Source organism: Saccostrea cucullata, unplaced genomic scaffold, assembly GCF_032062105.1.
Source record: "Saccostrea cucullata isolate Sc308-1 unplaced genomic scaffold, CSIRO_AGI_Scuc_v1 ctg2309, whole genome shotgun sequence".
Taxonomy (NCBI): Eukaryota; Metazoa; Mollusca; class Bivalvia; order Ostreida; family Ostreidae; genus Saccostrea; species Saccostrea cuccullata.
Window position 1 is genome coordinate 74,785 of NW_026934064.1, and position 20,523 is coordinate 95,307.

Consider the following 20,523-nt stretch of genomic DNA (forward strand, 5'->3'; position numbering starts at 1 on the left):
TTTATTTGCAGAAATTTAAGATTAATTAATTACAAATAGGCTCAAGAGATAAACACAGATAATCAAAACTCCCGAAAATCATGCCGTGTCCATGTATATTTGTCGACTAACTATTTATGTAAGCATTGAAAAATGTTTATTTCTTTGTAAAAAAATATATTTATTTTCAATAATTTGATTTCAAGATTATCTTGACCACAATAAGAAGTTTGCTTGTTTACGGGCGATAATTAGTTCGTTCTGCATTCTTTTATGTAAATTGCGCTTTTTCATTTTATTTGGATTTTAGTTAATAATTTAGAAAAACAAACAAAGGAAATGCTTATATTACAAATAACATTCCGATAAAAACTTACAAAACGAAATTTACACGATTCTAAACGCACGATCTCGCACGATTAAAAACTCACACGATTGAATCTGATACACAAACGATACACGATTGGTTTGTCAACAATAACGTTCCGACCACTGTATTTTACATCGAGATGTCTCATAAAATCGTATTTTCGTAAGGGCATACACTGAATAGATTTTAGCCATTTTTTGAATATAGACAAAGGATATTTTTCTTAACTTGAAAAGTGCTGCTGCTTTCTTTAAATCCAGGGCGGGATTTTATAAGTACACAAAATATTTGGTAAAAGTCAAACATATTTCGACATTGGCTTATTTATCTAAATTTATCTAATAATTTAACTATTAAAACGCAAAATCTATTCAAAGCAGCAGAATTTTTCAGAAACTACAAAGTATGCAGAAACAATTAATAGCTTACATTTTTAATTTCAACTTGCGATTTTGAAATTTGTTCATGACCTACATTCAGCACATGAACTATGCATTCATCACCTGACTGTCCATCGATGGGACCAAACTTAATATAGTACAGAGTGGGTTATACTATGCTATTTTCATAAGTATTTAAGTTCTGTTATAATAATAAAGCTTAATTAAAATAAATTCAGTTTTTGAAACATTCCCCTTTTTTGCACGTCTATTTTCCGTTGATTTCTCATTGTAGGCCTTAACAGTGCTGCGAAATAAATTCACCTGGAAAGTCACGTGCAGGTCAATATAACGCAGTATTTTTCAACATAGTTGGATCTCAGCCAATCAGAGAGACCTAAATTATTCAATCATATAATAAAACAATTTATTTTGAAAAATCATAGTGTAACGTGAAGCGGTCAATTTTGTAACGTGAAGCGGTCACCCATCAAAGGGTTAAACAGGCTCGCCATTGCTTAATTTGCCTGATATAGAGGGAGATTTTACCGCATCGCTAGAAAATCTAGCTCACTATAGTGGAGTGACAAGACCATCAGAAATTTGAATTTAATGTACCACCCTACCCTACGGCTGATTTGTACTTTTTTGGTCAGATATATTGTCAAGCAATAATTTTTGCCCGGTCGTAGAAAATTCTATGGTCAAATTTTTAAAATAAAAGGAGATCAAAGATCAATTAATGAAATCTGACCGTGATATTGTACATGCAAGGAAAAGTTCAAGAAATTCGTGAAAATAATGTATATTTGTGTAGGAATTTTATTTATTCAGTGAACATATTGATTTCATGGAAAAGGAGCGAAAATTTGAATAAGAATGCCCATTTGTCTGTCTGTAAAATGAAAGGTTAGTCTTATAGTATCTTATTTAAATTTGAAAGAGATAATGCTAATGTACCCTAATGCACCTTATTCTTTACGTACAGTCACGTAATATTTAGTAAACAAAGTAAAAAAAAAAACAAGAACAACAACACCCAACACCCCTACCACCCCACCCCCCCACCCCCCGGAATATGACCATAAATTTCGCACTTTTTAACCTTTTATATCTGATTCTTTATTTTTTTAAAGAAATTATTCGACGCCTGTTTAAAAGCTTTTAAAATAAATATTCTTCTAGAGGTCATCTTTGCTTTCACACTGAATTTCAGTATTCTGGTCTCATCCAAAGGACAGACAACAGAATATTTAAAGTCTAAATTTTATTCAATTTTCTGTTTAAATAGCCCAATTTTTATCAATAGATATTGTCTATGATTTGAATTTACGTTTAATTTGATGAATAAGCGTTTACTCATAAATTAAGCAGGTTACATGGTAGAGTTTTAGGGTTTTGAAAGATTTTCAACACGTATGGATGTTAAAGTTGCATTTCTTTGAAAAGGGGTAAGAGTTAAATTAATGACGTAATACATTTGCAAGTGCTGTAATTTCTATTCATTGGTTTTCATGTATATCTTTATTGTTAACTTTTCAAGAATAGAGACTTTGTAAAAGAGATACACTGTAAAAGTACTTAAAACGGTGCAAAATGTTGATCACATGGTAATAATCACATTAAATGCATGTCGTGCGTGGATTTTTTTTTTCATCTGTTGACTGGAAACTTTATTTCTTTGAATTTTGAAAAAAGGCTGATTGCCTAAGTACTTTGTCATTTCATTTAGAAGCCCTAAAAAGAATGTTTGAAACCCCTTGTTGTTTCTGTGGATCGCAGCACAGTTAAGGTTACAGTAAGGAGGCGGGGCCTAATTTGTACGGGAAATGTTTACTATGACGTCACACATAATGTAAGGTCTTCAAAATACCACAAATGAAATTATTTGCTATTACAAACAGCTGGATAGCTGTATACTACATACAAACTTACTATTACATGCAGTTTTGTCATTTGTTAAATCCCACACAACAGTATATAAAGGATGCATCGATCGCAATGCACTTGTCAATGTGACGTCATTTTGCAAAAATGACGCAGTTTGTACACAGTGAGAGGCTGATCAAGTCACATTTTGTACAATGAAAAATGTCTTTTGTTCTCAAATAAAATATTATTTGCAGTAAAATAAAAAGCCGTTAACTTGGATGCCATGTCTATTTTAGTATTTTATTTATAAACTGTACATGCATTCTCCAGACAAGCGATAAGGTCGTGTGTTTGTATGCAGATTCATTGAGAAAGTAATGGAAGGGCCCTAATAAATCGATTTATTGCAAGGGCATACCCTTAATGTATTTTGTCAAAATTTTACACATAAACTCAAGAAGCATTAAGATATTTGAAAAGTGCTGCGAACCTCTTGAAATCTTGCAAATAAATTAATTATACTATATTTAATGTAGTTGACCAGCAAAATATTCAACCTGCCATCCAACAAATTAAATTTTACCAATTTAAAAAGGGAATCTATATAGGTTCGCAGCACTTTTCACAAACTACATATAGTGTTGAAAAGGATTATAAAATAAACTAAGATTTTTAACTTGGATATGTCCTTGCAATATTGAAATTTATAGATGATCTCTAAACTGCAAGTATAATTGCCAAAGTCATGTGACGTCGACATTACATGACAAGTCTAAATTAAAAATCTAAATGTTTCAACATGTAGATTTAAACCACATTACATTTTTTTTATATCAGTGAATTGCTAAAAAGAATCGCTAATCTTAATAAAGTATGTATTTTTTTATCTTTAAAATTGCCGATATTTCCATTTTTAACCTTAACTGTGCTGCGATGCTTAAAGATAGCGTCTTAGATTTCTGTCTCCATTGCAATTTGTACAATTAATTCTTGAAGCAAAACTGTCAATTTAATTAATTCTTTCTCAAAATAAAAAATATCGAAAAGATTTCTTAAGACAGAACAAACCATGAGTTTTCCAAGCAAAAACTTCAATGGATTGCTATTACGGTTCCGTTTGATTCATATCTTCCTCTCTGACACGTTTTTTCAAAAGAAAAGATTAAGTACCGTAAGGACTTATCTGAACAAATATGACACCCTTATGAAGAATTATAGTAACAGAGTTCAATTTTTGGCAGTATGTACATGTAAATGGGGAAATGCGTAAACAAAATATGTATCACTTATTTTGAATAATTGAAAAAATGAAAGTTACTATAAAATGCTCATTAATTTAAATTCAAACGGAATATTAGCGTTATCGTTTTAATAATAGAAGCCAATTTAATATATTTAACAATATTTTGATCAAAGAGAGTAAAAGGATGTCTTTTAAAAAAGTGCGGTTTATTTGATCAGAAATCATTGTCTTATAAATCTTTCTAAGGCTTAAGTAAACATTGTTATTAACATCGCAATATTAATCATAAATAATTATACTGAATATATTTTATTGAAATTAACGCCGTTTCTATAACAAAACATAAGATTTTTAAAAAAAAAGGGGGGGGGGCAAATAATATTCTTGATTAATTTTGCATTGTAAATTTAGATACCTGTAGCTATCCTATCACACACAAATTGGTATTCTTTTAAAATCAATAATTAATCTTTGAAAACAAAATATAAGCTAGAAAAATAAATAAATTAAATACCCCTCCCCCCCCCCTCTTTCGACTATCATCGCAAGTTAAAAAAAAATTGACTAGAGAAAACTCTACGACCGGGCGAAAATGTATGAGGAGGGATGTCTCTTTTATAAAATACAACTTTCAGCCGTAGGGTATGCCGGACCATTAAACTCGAAAACTAAGCATCTTTTTCTAGGATTGTCACTCCACTACTAGCGAGGCAGTATCAGTTCCCTATATACTGTCCACTACAAAAGGCTAATACGGTAATAATACAACAGGTGTAGTGACTTTTTTTTTCGCATAAATAATTATAACCCCTGTGTTGTGGCGGTATTTGTGATTTCTTTTGTAATTTGTTCTCTACGTAAGGAAAAATAATTGGGGTTAAAATTAGATATAGAAAAGGGAGTAAGTAATAACAAAAAGATTTCAGGTACTTTTCTTATGTTATGATTACATGTAAAACTCTTCATAAGAATCAGACCACGAATGCCAACACCTTCATGCGGGGAAGGTACACTGTATAATAGCCGTACCCACTGAAGACACAATTGCTCTAACATATCTACACGTATTAAATACAGGTAACTCTTGATGGCTCGAACTTCGATCTCTCGAACTGAGTCTCCTGTTCCGAATTTTCCCCTATATAACTAAGCAAATTTACTCTTGATTTCTCGAACTCTTGATCTCTGGAAACCCTTGATCCCTCGAAGCCAAAATGCAGTCCCGCTGTGCATATTCTATTGAAATTTATCCTTTATACCTCGAAGTTGCTATGTATACGTGGCTATGTGTATACATATGTTACATAATAAGCAACTTTACCTGGACATTTAATGACCCCAGGCAGAAGACATGGGTCTCGTAAAAGGGATTTTTATCAGGTGACACTTATTCTTGAAGGTGATAATTGATTGATAATAAATCTTATGCTGCCTATGTGCTATTAAAATAATAATCATTGTCTGTATTACGATAATTTAGAAACGTAGTGTCGCTGAGAAATTGTAATTGCAGATTACGATACGAAACACTTAATGGATTTAATTTTTAATTCGAATAAGTTTCAAACTTTAACGAAATATGAAAATTCGGACACAGCCTCACTGTCAATACAGTGTAATGACAAAAGAAGTATACGTTTAACTTTTTTAACAATTATATGTTTCATGTAAAACTTTATTTTCTCATAAACTGAGTACCATGAAAATAACATGTATAGTCTATCTGTGTCTAAATAACATTTTATTTTGTATGTAAGTCTAAATAAGAAGATTTGATTAGACCATAAACCAAACAGACAGGTCAAAATTGAAATCTAGAATATCTGGACTTCCACTTATTAAACATTTCAAATGAGAATAAATCTCAAATAGAGAACTATATTTCTATACGCTGTTATCTGCACATTTGCAATGAAAGTTACAATTGTTAAATGTGGAATTTGCGAAGAAACCAGGCGTTTGTGTGACTGAATTATTTGACAGCTGATATGATAGTAAGGCTGCAGATGCGGTGGTGGAGGTTTCAATAGAAAGTAGTTCATTTTAGACCGGTGGGAGAGGCACTAATGCAATTTTTGACATCGCACGTTGTTGCTGCCAAGGTTTGTGATTTACGTGACGACAATTTCGTGCAAAGGGCCCTTTTTTGTGAAGTAGATACGGTCCTGCTGTAAGATCTTAAAGATGATTCATTTCTGTGGCCTGATGAAAATATAATATGACGTGCTTCCCACCCTGAGTCGTTCAGATGCTGGATGATGGCAAGGATGCAGTGGGGTGTGTATTTTTTTTTCCAACACCAGCATTTTTACAAATATCGGGCACAAAAGTTTGTTTGAAAAGTACGTTTTGATAAGACATTCGAGATGAACTAAATTTTTTTTCAGGATTTGAAAGGGCTGCTTTGTCATATTGATTGAAGAGAGAAGTGGCATTAGTTGGAGACTTTTTTAATATATTTTCGTAAATATTACCGAAATAAACAAGTTCAGATTCTGTCATAATTGGAAAGGTGATTCTACGTGAATGTCTGAGATGCAGTTGCGGATACAAATATAGCAATTGCATTTATAGAAATATGCATTTATAGAAATATAAATGCAATTGATTCACTATGAGCTATAGTGGAAAATGACAGTAGATACGTAAACATAATAAAATAAAATGTTGAAAAGTTTCTGATTAGCAGTAGGATGCAGAATAGGATGCAGTTCGATTAACTACTATTTGTTTAAATCTGGAACCCTCAATCCCGAATCCTATCCGATCCCCACCAGTGTCAACTTGTGGGATAGCAGCACTGTAATTCACAGATGCCTGTTGACCTTAATTAAAAACAAATCAACCACCATGTTTTGACAAATTTGTATTTTTTAAGGTATTGCATAGCCCTGCATACCAAGCACTGCAGGCGTAATCAATATGACATTGTATGAATGCTGAACACAAAGTCATTTTACAAAAAGTATCTAAAAAACGGGCCTGTCGGTAACAGGCTCGTAGCAACGGAAAAGGGGTTGTGTGGGAGGAGGGCTGCCCCCTCCCCACTTTTTTTCAAAATATATCTGTTACTATTCATTGAAAAGCAGGTTGCACCCCCTCCGTTTCGCTACAGAAAAGGGAAATAAGGAAAAGGTAGTATTGGATTAAAAAAAAATTGGTGTCGTTACAGGAAAAGTTGGCGTCCCCCCCCCCCCCCACCCATGAAATAGGAATTTCGAGTTTGGGCAATTTTTCTTTTTTTTTTCTGCTTGTCAACCTTTCTCGGGTAAGTAAGAAATTTCTCTGGCTGCCCCACCCCCTGTCAAAAACAATGCTACATCACTGAGAAAACGCAGTCTCATATTTATTTTCTGAACAATCGATTCAACAAATGCATTCTCAACTTAAACATTAGTCCATCTCAACTCCAAGATAATAAACTTTTTCTTTATATTCAAAGTTATGGTCATTAAATACAGCCTGGAAATTTTGATCATTTTGAAGCTTTCTTTGGGAACCATAATTCATTCAGTTGTTTTCCTAAATGTAATGAAAATTTATCATCTACAAGCCAATGAGAAGTCTGATCTAAAACTTTACTAAGCTTTTCTGATATAAAATCTTGATCTTTATATGCCAATAAAATAGCACTGTCATCAGCGTTTAAAATAAGATTACAATCTGAGTCAACACTTGCTACCATGTCATTAACGTAATTTAAAAATTATAAAGAGCCTAGAATGCTGCCCTGAGGTACACCACATTTGATAATACCATCATCTGATGAAATTCCATTGCTGTAAAAAAAAACTTTTCTTTCAGACAAATAAGATAAAAACCTATCAACATATTGAACACGAATTTCCTTCAGTTTTTTTTTACAAAAGTACGTCATGGTCTACAGTGTCAAATGCCTTTTGCAGATTATGCAAAACCATTCCAGTATATAATTCCTTTGCAGTCTCTAATAAAATAAAATAAATGTAAGAAAAAGTTTCATTGGAGTACATACTTTTAAAACCAGGTTGAAATTCAATTAAAATATTTTAATTCGATGAAAAAAATAAGAGCGGGCCAGTGATAAAAAATAATTTTATTACTATTTTGTAGGAACAGTTTTAGGCGGGGTTACAAAAAAAATGAGACAATTATATTTTTACTGATTTGCAGAGTAAGCAGATTAAAAATACGATAAATAGATTGGGAATGGAACAGAAAATAGCACAGAATTTCCATGGTGTGGGAATTTTCAATTAATATTATTTGTAAAATTTTGTTTAAATACGAGCGCGAGGGTCCGATGAACAAAAATTATCATCGGCAGAAAGTGATAAACTTCTATTTGAAGCTCAAAAACCTTGAAGATCAGGCAAAATAACCAATTCACCTTTTCTACAGGGTATATACTTATGAATAAATAAGAAAGAGATTCTTAAAACCTATTAACATTTGTTCCTTGTACTTTAAAGATATTAATTTTTCCCTTTCTATTTTCAGAAACAACGACACAAATGATACAAAAACATTATGAAGTCGTAGGTCATCTATTTGTAAAAACCCGTGCGTTTGATAAAGTGAAGGAACTGTTGGACGAAAACGGGTATGTCGTCATCAAGGGGAACCCTGGAACTGGAAAAACCACAATCGCTAAGATGTTGATGAAAGAATTGATGGAGGATGGAAAATCTCCACTTCAGCTTTACAGGTTGACAGATTTGTATGGAAGCATTTTACCAGGTGATGGTATAGTGGTATTCATTGACAATTTATTTGGAGAGATATGTTTGTCCAGCGAAACTGTTAAAGACTTTAAAGCAATAGAAGAGACAATTAAAGTGTTGATTGAGAGTCAGATAGATAGTAAATCAAACAGATTGATATTTGCTCTAAGAAATGATATATATCAGGAATATGTACAAAACGAATGCAAAGACGAGGACGATTTTTTTATGTCGTCCTTGGTTGATCTATCAAGCAAGAAAGATGCATTGCTAAAGGAAGAAATAATACATTTATCAGAAAAATATGAATTGTCTAAATACATAGAAGACAGAGAACTTATCGATAAGGTCTATGAAATGCCATTAGCTATAGGGTTTCCACAATGTTGTAAATTGGCAAGTGGTAATGAAACTTTTAAGGAAAATATATCTGCCTTTTTACCAAATACATTGATCTTTTTGAAAGACTACTTCAAAACTCTAATGAAAAATCGAACTGTAAAAATCGCTGTTTTAGTATATCTACTTCTGAGAGGAGGAAAAGTAGAATTCAAATTGATTGATAACCTTCATCTTGATTTAGAGATGAAACGCGACTCTTTAGAATTTGTAGGTCTACATAACTCATATATCAACGATTTTCAGGACAATATTCATTGTTTTGAAGGGTTTTTAATAACTCATGACACGATAGAAAATACCTATAAATTTACACATAGTTCAGTGCAGCAATCTCTTTTCAGGGTCTTCTTTAATTTTGATCCTGACAAAATGATCCAAATGTGTCATCCTTCCTTACTTCTGACACTGACGACAAGTAAAAAAAAGCTAAAAACCACACATGTTTGCATAGAACAAAGATTATTTCAAAATGTTGCCCGCCGCATTGCAAATATCATTGTAGAAAGGTCTGTAAATGGGTATTCATCCATATCATCACTGGAATTATGGGAAGATTCAAACTTCCATGAGTACATATTACAAACTGAACAATGCACTTCGATATTAAAAACATATTGTGATATCAAGGGGGATTCAATGATTGTGCATTTTTCAAAGGCAGGGAAAAAGCAATGGGTCGAATATTTACTTCCGAATTCAGAAAAAAGACAAAGATACAGATCACTTAATGCCGCTTGCTCTAAAAATCAACCCGACATTGTAAATCTCATTTTATCATCAGGTGTGGAATGTGATCTTCAAACTAGTTTTTATGCTGTACAAAGTGGCAATATAGAGTTATTGCTACGTGTGTGCGAGTTTGTTAATCTTCATCAAACTTCATATTCTTTGCATCCTATCTGGAGTTGTTTAAACCATAGCTTACTTCAGGAAATCTGTCTTATGCAACAAACACAATTAATTGGACAGGTTGTGGCAAAATATCCATTCCTTGTACATATTAAAAACAACCAAGGCGCCAATGCATTACAATATGCAGCAAGTTCTGGAGATAAAAATGCATTTATTCATCTGTTAAAGTATGGTTGTGATCCATATGAAAAAGATCAAGACAATGGCCACACGGTTCTTACTTGTGCTTGTCAGGATGGTAGGATAGACATGGTGAAATATCTTGTTGATAAATATCCTGCATTACTCAAGGAGCACACAGATGTTCATGGTAAAAGTCTTTTGTATTGGGCAGCTTTCAGTGGAAAAATAGATATGTTTGAATACATGCTTCATCTCCTTCAGAATGAAAATATACATCTTTCAAGTGACATAAAACATATGGTATCTGCAAAAGATAATTCAGGTCAATCTATGTTGCATGCTGCATGTAGCAATGGTCATTTTGATATGTGTGGGTATCTCTTGAAAAGATACCCAGAATTACTGAATGCTACAGACAATGACGGTGAAAATGCTTTCCACTACACAGCTCGAGGAGGGAACGTAGATCTTTTGAAGTTTCTCTCAAGTAAAGGATTAAATGTTAACTGTACAACAAATACCGGGAAGACTGTGTTACACGTGAGTTGTGCTGGGGGTAGAGAGGAAATGTGTAGGTATCTGGTAAATATGTATCCAAGTTTAATATCTGTTAGAAACAATAAGGGATTGACAGTATTACATTCAGCTTGCAGAGGAGGGAGTGTAGAAATTGTGTCTTTTCTTAAAGAAAAAGGAATGGACATTAATACCTTGTCAAATGATGGTAAAAGTATTCTGCATATAGCATGTCTCAATGGGAAGTTTGAAGTTTGTGTGTACTTAGTTGAGAATCATCCCCATCTTTTAAACGTCAAAGACAAGTCTGGTAATACAGTGTTGCATGCTGCAGCCTGGGGAGGCAATGTTCAAATAGTAAAACTATTGATTGAGAAAAACATGGACATCAATGCCCTACGGGAAGATGGTGAAACAATTTTACATCTGTGCTGTCGTTCTGGTAAATTAGAGGTGTGTGAGTATTTGATCAATCATTTTTCAGATTTATTGAAGATAAAGAACACTAAAGGGTGGACAGTGTTTCATTCAGCTTGCTATGGTGGAAATGTAGAAATTGTGATTTTTCTGATAGAAAAAGGAATGAATATTAATACCTTGTCAAATAATGGTCAAACTATCTTGCATATAGCTTGTCTTAATGGGAAGGTTGAAGTTTGTGAGTACTTAATTGAGAATTACCCCCAGCTATTGGATGTCAAAGACAAATCTAGCAACACAGTGTTGCATGACGCAGCCCGGGGAGGTAATGTTCAAATAGTAAAACTATTGATTGAGAAAAAGATGGACATCAATGCCCTACAGGGAGACGGTGAAACAATTTTACATCAATGCTGTCGTTCTGGTAAAATGGAGATGTGTGAGTATTTGGTTGAACATTTCTCAGATTTATTGGAGATAAGGGACAATGACGGATTGACAGTGTTACATTCAGCTAGCAGTGGGAGAAGTCTAGAAATTGTTTCTTTTCTTATAGAAAATGGAATGGACATAAATACTTTGTCAAATGATGGTGAAAGTATCCTGCAGATAGCCTGTCTGAATGGCAAATTTGAAGTTTGTGAGTATTTAATTGAGAATTATCCCCATCTATTAGACGTCAAAGACAAATTTAGAAACACAGTATTGCATGACGCAGCCTGTGGAGGCAATGTTCAAATAGTAAAACTACTGATTGAGAAAAACATGGACATAAATAGCAAACAGGAAGATGGTGAAACAATTTTACATCAGTGCTGTCGTTCTGGTAAAATGGAGATGTGTGAACATTTGGTCAATCATTTTCCAGAGTTATTGGAGATAAGGGACAATGACGGATGGACAGCGTTACATTCAGCTTGCAAGGGAGGAAGTGTTGAAATTGTTTCTTTTCTTATAGGAAAAAGAATGGACACCAATGCCTTGTCAAATGTTGGTGAAAGTATATTACACATTGCTTGTCTGGATAGTAATTATGATGTTTGTGGGTATTTATCAACAAATCACCCAGCCTTATTAGCAGTAAGAGATGATCAAGGTAAATCAGTGATAGATATTGCGTCTGAACAAGGTGACATAGACCTGATTCATATTCTGAGAGAACGCCGCCATTAAGGGACCTTCTTAATTCTTCATCAGTTCTGTATTTGTATGGCAGAAATGCTGAGAAACATTCATATAGAAAGTCTTCCCTAAAATGTGATAGATAAAAACGGTTTAAATTACTTACACTTACATTGAAATGTGATTTTCCCCTAGTATCCATGCATGAAAAGAAAGAAGAAAATCATAAACGAAGAAAGCGAACAGTGATTTACCTTAGAATCCATTAAACTAAAATAGAGAACATTTCAGGAACAAAAATACCCGAAATATCCAAAGGTAAGATCAAATGTCTAGGTAAATGAACAGTTTCAAATATTGAAAATTTTTATGTAGTTTTATCTTTACACTCAAGGAACGCTTGCATTTTTTTTTCATGCAAAACTGTACTACTTTAGATCCAAAGAGCCTTATTAGATTTTTCACGAAGTTTCATTTGATCAACGTTTATTATCTTTACCTTTTCATATATTACTCTGTTTTATGTACAACATAGATCTTTTTTATGCAAATATGTATGGGACTGGAATTGTAAAATGTTCGCAGGTTCTTCAAATGATTCAGTACCAGATCTGTCATCATTATGCTTTTTAAGAGAATTCAAAATTATGCAGACTTGAAAAATGTTATGAAAATAAAGTTCCCCTGCTTTAAAAAAATGTTTTGTAACAAATGATTGAAAAATTATCTGTAAAAAAACATATTCTTGCAAATATTCTTTTACTTATTTTGCCCTACAGTTTTTGAATGCTATTAACTAAGATTTCATTTGTTTATATAAACAAGAAAGTTAAAATAAATTGATTTTACATTTATATCTCAAAAGATATGTCAAAATCATTTAGAGCTAAATTATTGTTGTATATTCAAATACTTTATTTAGAAGATAGAATGTGAAGAGTGTGCAAGTTCTTATATATACATATATATTTATATATTTAATTTATATAATTTTATTTCGTTGTTATTTGAAGTGATATATGCATGAAAAGGATTAGGTTATGTTTTATGAATTAATTGCCCAATATGTTTTTATTCATAGTTGTGTTAACGTTGCAATTGTTTTCTTTGTGAAAATATGACATTTTCATCAGAGTAATGGAAAAATATGTTGATTTTGCATATATATATGGTTTTAATTTTTTTCTCAAGATATTCTTTGAACGATTGAATGTGTAGTTTATTATTATTATTATTATTATTATTATTAAAATTTGTTAAAGCGCTCAATTTTACATATAGTATGCAATCAATGGCGCTGTACATACAATAGCATATATACATATAATAAAAAAACAATGCATATGTTAAAATATCAAATAAAGTCTAAATGTTCACTGGCTGTTTAAATAAAATATACTAGTGTTCACAATAAATGTTATTTAAAAGCACAGGTGTAGTAGAACGCCTTGAGATGTCGTTTAAAAATATAGTAATCAGTTAACATTCGAACGTTCGTTGGCAACTCATTCCAAATCGAAGGTCCAGCTACCGCGAAAGACCTAGAGGCAAAAGTTTTGCGTCTTACGGACGGGACGTTCAATGTTTTCGCTGCAGGATTTACGGATTGAATGTCATATGATGATGTTCGTAAACTGAGCATTTCTTTAAGAGACTGTGGGCTGTCACTGTCGTTAATGCACTTGAAGACAATGCATGCAAGTTTGAATTTAATGCGGTAGTGTACCGGTAGCCAGTGTAGTCGTTTGAGTGCTTCAGTAGAACTATCCGTAGACCTCAGCTTCAACACAAGCTTTGCAGCACGATTTTGCAACAAGTGTAGTCTTTTAATGGTACACTCTGGCAATCCATACAAGACACTATTTGCATAATCTAAATGGCTAGTGACAAGGGACTGTAAAATTTGTTTACACGAATCATCACTAAGATATTGGCGAATTTGTTTAATCAAGAACAAATTCAATGAAATTTTTTGCATTTTTCACTGACAAATTTTTTGAAAGTTAAATTTTCGTCCAGATAACATCCAAGATATTTGATACAAGGAGATGAATTAACAACCGTATCCACTACATTAAGGGAAATGGAAGATGATAGAGATAACATTTGTTGACTGCCAAATAGTACGAATTCAGTTTTACTAGGGTTAAGTTTTAGTTTGTTCAAATTCATCCAGTCATTGATGGTAACCAACACTTTTTCTAAATTTGTTGTTACACGTTTCTCATCAGCGAAACTCTTTTGATTGAAATCGTATGCAGAGTGGTCATCTGCGTAACCTAATAATGACACACCCGAATCTTTGATGTAATGTTGTAGCGTACTCGCGTACACGGTATATAACACAGGTCCGCATATGCTGCCTTGCGGTACCGAGAAGTTCAGACATCTAGTCTGTGATTTAGACGCGTTGATATGCACTTCGGCTTTCCTGAACGAAAGGTATGATTGAAACCAATGAAGAGCCACTTCAGATACTCCGATAGTAGTTTCTAACACGTTGCTAAGTATGGCATGGTCGACTGTGTCGAATGCAGCAGAGAGATCCAATGCGACTAAGGCAGTAACTTCCTGTTTTTCCATTTTCCACAGAATGTCTGATGACAGTTTCAGGAGAGCTGTTTCGGTACTGAACCCTCTTCTATATGCACTTTGATAGCTAGGTAATAATCTGTTTGATTCCAGATATTTCATAAATTGGTTCAGAGCACATTTTTCCACAATTTTTGATATAAAACTTAAATTACTTACAGGACGGTAGTTTTTCAAAATCACATCTAAACCGCTTTTTTTTTCAACAGGGGTCGAACTATAGCAGTTTTCCATTCATTAGCGAATAAACCAGATGTTAGTGATTTATTAACTATGAAAACAATTGTTGGCAATATCACATCAGAAAATTGTTTTATTAATTTAGACGGGATTGGGTCAGTTGGGCAGGTAGTGGGCTTAGAACTTTTAATCACACGTAAAACATCCTCATCTGAAACAGGATCAAAGGTATTAAACTCTTGTGTACATTTAAGTCCGAAGTTTGGGTCAAATTTTTCAAAATCGTCTAAACTTTTGCGAATGGCTAAAATTTTATCAATAAAGAAGGAACTGAATTCCTCCGCCAGTGATGCATCGCTGGCGTTAGGCGGCATAGGATTGCAGTTTTTTCTGCCAATCAATCCAAATATTAATTTATACATTTTTGAAGAATCATTTCCACATTCGGCTATGTTTGAGTTAATATGCTGATACCTATTGTATTAAAGATTTTTCCTGTAGGCTCGTTTAGCACATCGGAAGGCGTGGTCATTATCCGGGGTTTTGTTTCCTCTCCATTTTCGTTCCGCTGACCTGCAACGTGTTTTAAGGAGACGCGAATCTTCTGTAAACCATGGTAGGGAAGGTCGAATAGTAACAATTTTCTCTTTTTCCGGAGCGTGTTTATCTAAAATATTTCTGAGTTCTGAATTGTAAAACTTTGCTGTATCTTCTAAATTTTCGTATTTTATGGCACTTTCGTTGAATTGGATTAGATCTGCCTGAAATTGCGTTTCGTCTATGTCCTTTAGTTTTCTAACTTTTCTGATTTCCCTTGTTATCTTAGGCTTAGGAAGAGATACATATGTATGAATGAAACAGTGGTCACTTATCTGAAAATTTTCGGTCGGTTCGGACAACACTATTTTGTCGTTGTTTCGGATCATGATCAGATCAAGTATGTTTCCAGATCGATGCGTTTGGCAGTTGACAAGTTGCACTAAACCCATGTCATTGCACATTTCATTTAGAGCGATCGTGTCTAAGTCATTAGTTTTATTATAATGAATGTTAAAGTCTCCTGTAATTATAACCGTGCGATGGGTTGATAATATTTCTTCAAGAAAGGGTGTAAATTCGTCAAAGAATTTTGCCGTAGACACTGGATGGGCCTTCGAGTATGGGGGACGATATACAACCAAAATATGTATAGTCGTGGAATTAAAAACTAGTTCAAACAAAGAGTGTTCGAATGAATCTTTTTGACAAGAGTCAATTACTTTGATTTGAAGTGTGTCTATAAATAGAATTCCAGTTCCGCCACCAGATCGGGATTTTCGGGGTACATCAATAAAAGTATATCCAGTTATATTTAGATCGGATCTCACAATTCTGTGTTTCGGATTACTGTCGTTTAACCAAGTTTCAGTAACACAACAAATATCTAGTTTGTTTTCTATAATGTGATGAATGAATTCTTCGACCTTATTACATATTGATTGCGTGTTTACAACCGCGAATGAGAGATTTCTGTATATTGAGTAATCAATTAGCCTTCTGTTAAGAGGTCTTAACAAATCTAAATGAACTCCCTTATTCCAGTCTTTTTGTTTCGGTTTCCTTCGTCTTGATCTGTGACCACGGTAGCGCCGTTTAATTCCAAATAGTTTTATTTTATGCATTACATTTTCATTAAGCCTGACAGACGACATGGTATTGTTATACCTGAGCGACTTTAACTCGGCAGGGGTGTACACAATAGGAGTCACGGTCAGCACTTTGCATGATTTCAACTCACCCTGGTTCACCGACAAAAGTTTGAATATAAATCCATAAAATATGCACAAGAATGCTAAAACATCCGCAAACGAACAAGTGAATCTTGTTCTTGAAGTCTTTACCGACATGCTGATATAAAAATCCACAGAATTGCACACAGAATAACACAAAAATAATTGATAATATCAGAGAGCAAAAATGTGCGGCCATTCACGCGGCGCACTACTTACATCGTATTAATGTTTTTAATGTTTAACTTTTGGTATCGTCTGAATATTTTTATTGATTTCATGTCGTATTTTGCCTTTATATAAATATGAGAAAGAACTGTGAATGTTCTCCCGCCGCCTACCTCCAGGGAAATTTTCAAAAGTTAACAGATACCAATTATTCTTAATATTTATATCGATATTTTTATGGATTTTTATTGAAAACATCACTTATTTATGAAAACAAAGAGAGATAAATGCATGGTTTTGGTAAAACTTGCGTTTTCACTTTAGAAGTCAATGGAAAACGCGATAAAAAAATAACCCTTGGGAAACAAAAAACCCTTTATTTAGGTTATATAGACTGCCAATTCACAAACTCATGCTGAAATGCATTGTGTTTCACGGAGAGGGATGGGGCATTAGGGGAATAAGTTTATAGACAAAAAATGACAAACATTTTTTTGTTTTCAATTTAAAAACGATTTACAGTTAAAACATTATACTTTATTAATACTGTAGACGTACTTTTTTCCACGGGGTCATAATTCCGCGGAATCTCAATTTCTGTTTAATTCGCTGGTAGAAAATTACGCGGATTTCTTAAATTGTCACTATATATCTTACATTTATATTAAGTTCGCTTGGACAAATTTCCACGGAAAATTTGTGACCGCGTACATAGCGTAAATTAATACCACGCGGAAAAAAGTACGTCTACAGTATTTATGTGTTTAATTTAGAAGAGAATATATAAGGAAAAGTTTATCTCATTAAAGACTTTAATATAAATATAACATAAAGTTGAGTGTAAAATTGAAAATTTTCACCCCAAGAAAACCATTGTAAGCCGATCGCGAGGCGCATTACATGTATACTGAATGTTTTAAACAAATACATATAACAGTGAACAATGACTTTAATAAACGAGACTCTTGATATTCTTGTTTCATCAACTTGTTTGTCAACAATATACCTCGTTTTAGAAACTATTTATGCATAGAGCATGCGCTTGCATATCCAATAAACTGGGAAATATACCCTCCGTATGCAGGTGATGAAGGTATATTGCTGTATAAGTAAAGAAAGTTGACAATTGTAAAGAGAAAGCCAGCATGTTATCATAGATTTTGGTTGTCGGATTACCATTAACGTTTTTTTTTTTAAGTAAATTACGTAAATAGAAAACAGATGTGTCAGACTCATTTTTTCTTAAGCTCACGGTACCACATTGCACATCTCTAGAGAACCGGTGTCATTATGAGAAATGAAACTTTCGCCGCCCTTAACTTTGCTGGAGATTTGCAAGTCAGATTAATTGAAAAATTCAAAACTTTTAAAAAGCACAATTCAAACTACTAGTTCCCACAATTATTGCTTTAAAGAAAATATCACTCAATTTTTCGTTACAAATCTCAAAATTCTAGTTACACGAAATCAAAACATTCCTCGACATTTTGTTTTTACCAGAAACTTTATATAAATAAGGAACAACAAAGGCGTCTCAGGTTGGGAGAGGTGAATTTCCACAACTTCATAATTGCTTCAGTTTATAATTTGAAGTTTTTGTTGCATCTCAAATATCAAAATCTAGAAAAAACACCTGAAAAACGTAAGATATTTTGGACTAATTTTCTGCACACAGAGCTCTTGAGCTGTGAGGGATGGTTATCTTGTCACCACCTGACGCGACTCAGGTAATCGGTTTTTGAGGTCCGACTGACCCATTTCCTGAAGTCAAAATGCCGGGCGCTTGGCAAAGGAACAATCACTATATTTGCTTATAATTTATGTTAGGACACGGTGCAGCATTCGAACACTGGATTCCTAATCGCAAAGCGAAACCACATTTCTTGTCAACTGTGTTTGATGAACGATAATTTTGTAATATGAAAACCTCTTTGTAAAATTCTTTGGTTTTTTGGGTTGGGTATATTATTCATTTAAAACAGTTTGACTAGTTTTTTGGCATTAGATTTCAAACAATCAAGTGAAGCCTATTTAGTTTACCTACCATATTAGAGCAAACGTATCCACTCTGTGTAAATCTCTTCAGAGTATTTTTTTTCTTTTTCACGAGTATTGAATTTCGACTTTTAATAAGTTTGATAATGCTGTAAAAAGTCTAAATGTCAATTTTAAACGTTAGGCATAATTTTCATGCAAAATTTGATAAAAATCAACTTAAAACTTTACAATTGTTTATAAGTGAATATAAGTCAGTAATCCTATCAATGATGTTCTACTCAGCATATAGTGGTAAAATGTAAATCATAATGACCATTACACTTTGAATAAGTTTATTAAAAAATATTTGAAGCATATATTTGATTAACTAACTCAGAACATAAAAACATATAATAAGATGAATTGGAGAATATACGGTGGATTTATTCAGGGAAAAAAAAAAACAGATTTTAAATCTTTGGAACCATTAAATTTGTTGTTCATTGTCTTCTTCTTTCTCTGAAAAAATCACCGAAAAATGCATTGTGTTACTACATCATTAATTTTGCTACAAAACTTAGCATTATGAAATAGTAAACCCACAGTATACAGGACTCATTGACATTATGAAAGGTCTTATAATATTATGTCATATGAAACTTCAAATTACGGATTGAAAAAAAGTTTTATCCCATAAGCTATAGTTTCTTTTAACGTAAGGAACATCGATGACCGAAAAGTCATTCCAATTTCTTGACAGAAAAAAGTAATAATCAAGGAGCATCGATATTTTGAAAATTTAATGAAAAGTTAGATGAAAAGTTAAAGGAATTAAAGATTCAAAATATATACATATGTATCGTATATATTGAAATTTTAGCGAGATTCAAATTTAGCGATTTGTCCTTAAAATTTGGTATTTTATTTTTAGCGAAATGTACTTTTAGCGATTTTAAAAAGCTTTATAATGAAGCAATTTCAAAAAAGTGCAGTTAATTTTAGCAATATTAAATTTTGGCGATCCTGGCACCCTCGCTTATAATGTACAAATAAAATCTTCGCTAAAAATATGTTTATACGGTATAAACTTGTTAATAATTTTGTAAATTTTTGCTTTTTTCAGTGACAGAGTTAAGTACATTTCTGTTTTCAAACAAATATATGTTTTTTGTATGAAGGATATCGATATCCATAAAAAAATACAAAAAAGGAGCAGAGCAAACAAGGACCTCCGAAACATCAGAAGTGGGATCAGTCATTAACAATATAGGCGACTGTATGTCAGATCTGCAGCCTACCTACATAAGCACCGCCTACACACGTGATTACAGACCCTGAGACGTGCTACTACCCCAAAAAAGCGTGTGACTTTCGTGCGCTTTCCGTTTCGTGCAAACCGTGTAGCGTTTCGTGTAAACCGTGCAGCGTTTCGTGCAAACCGTGTAGCGTTTCGTGTAAACCGTGCAGCGTTTCGTGTAAGCTCCAAAGGGTTTCGTGCAAACCGTGTAGCGAGCGTGCGAGAAGCGTGTGAGAAACGTGCGACTTTCGGGTAAGAATCGTATGTGGAACGTGTGACTTTCGTGCAAGAATCGTGTAAGATTCATTCGGAAGTCATTTCATTTTAAATATGGCTTTTGATGGGTCAGGATGTCAAATTGTATTTGTTTTTTATTATTGAATTAGTTATGCTTGTGATATTTTTGGAGTAAAAACAAAAAAAAAATGGAACAACAAAACGAAATTACACGGTAATGTATAATATATATTTGTTTGTTTTCTTTTCCTTCCATAGAAA

General features: G+C 33.2%; 2 protein-coding genes across 2 annotated transcripts in view; both read left to right on the forward strand.

Annotated features, from left to right (window-relative positions):
• The window catches only part of LOC134239875 (uncharacterized), a 27,628-nt gene extending 18,177 nt beyond the window's left edge, over positions 1-9,451 (forward strand). Inside the window, exons 5-6 of the mRNA XM_062722002.1 lie at positions 8,324-9,291; positions 9,401-9,451. Of these exons, the coding sequence (XP_062577986.1) occupies positions 8,324-9,291; positions 9,401-9,451 (1,019 nt within the window). The remainder of the gene's footprint in view (positions 1-8,323; positions 9,292-9,400) is intronic.
• LOC134239872 (putative ankyrin repeat protein RF_0381) lies at positions 9,428-12,984 on the forward strand. The gene has a single exon (XM_062722000.1). It carries the CDS (start codon positions 9,586-9,588, stop codon positions 12,091-12,093), a length of 2,508 nt encoding a protein of 835 aa, XP_062577984.1. The 5' UTR covers positions 9,428-9,585; the 3' UTR covers positions 12,094-12,984.
• Positions 12,985-20,523: the final 7,539 nt, after the last annotated feature.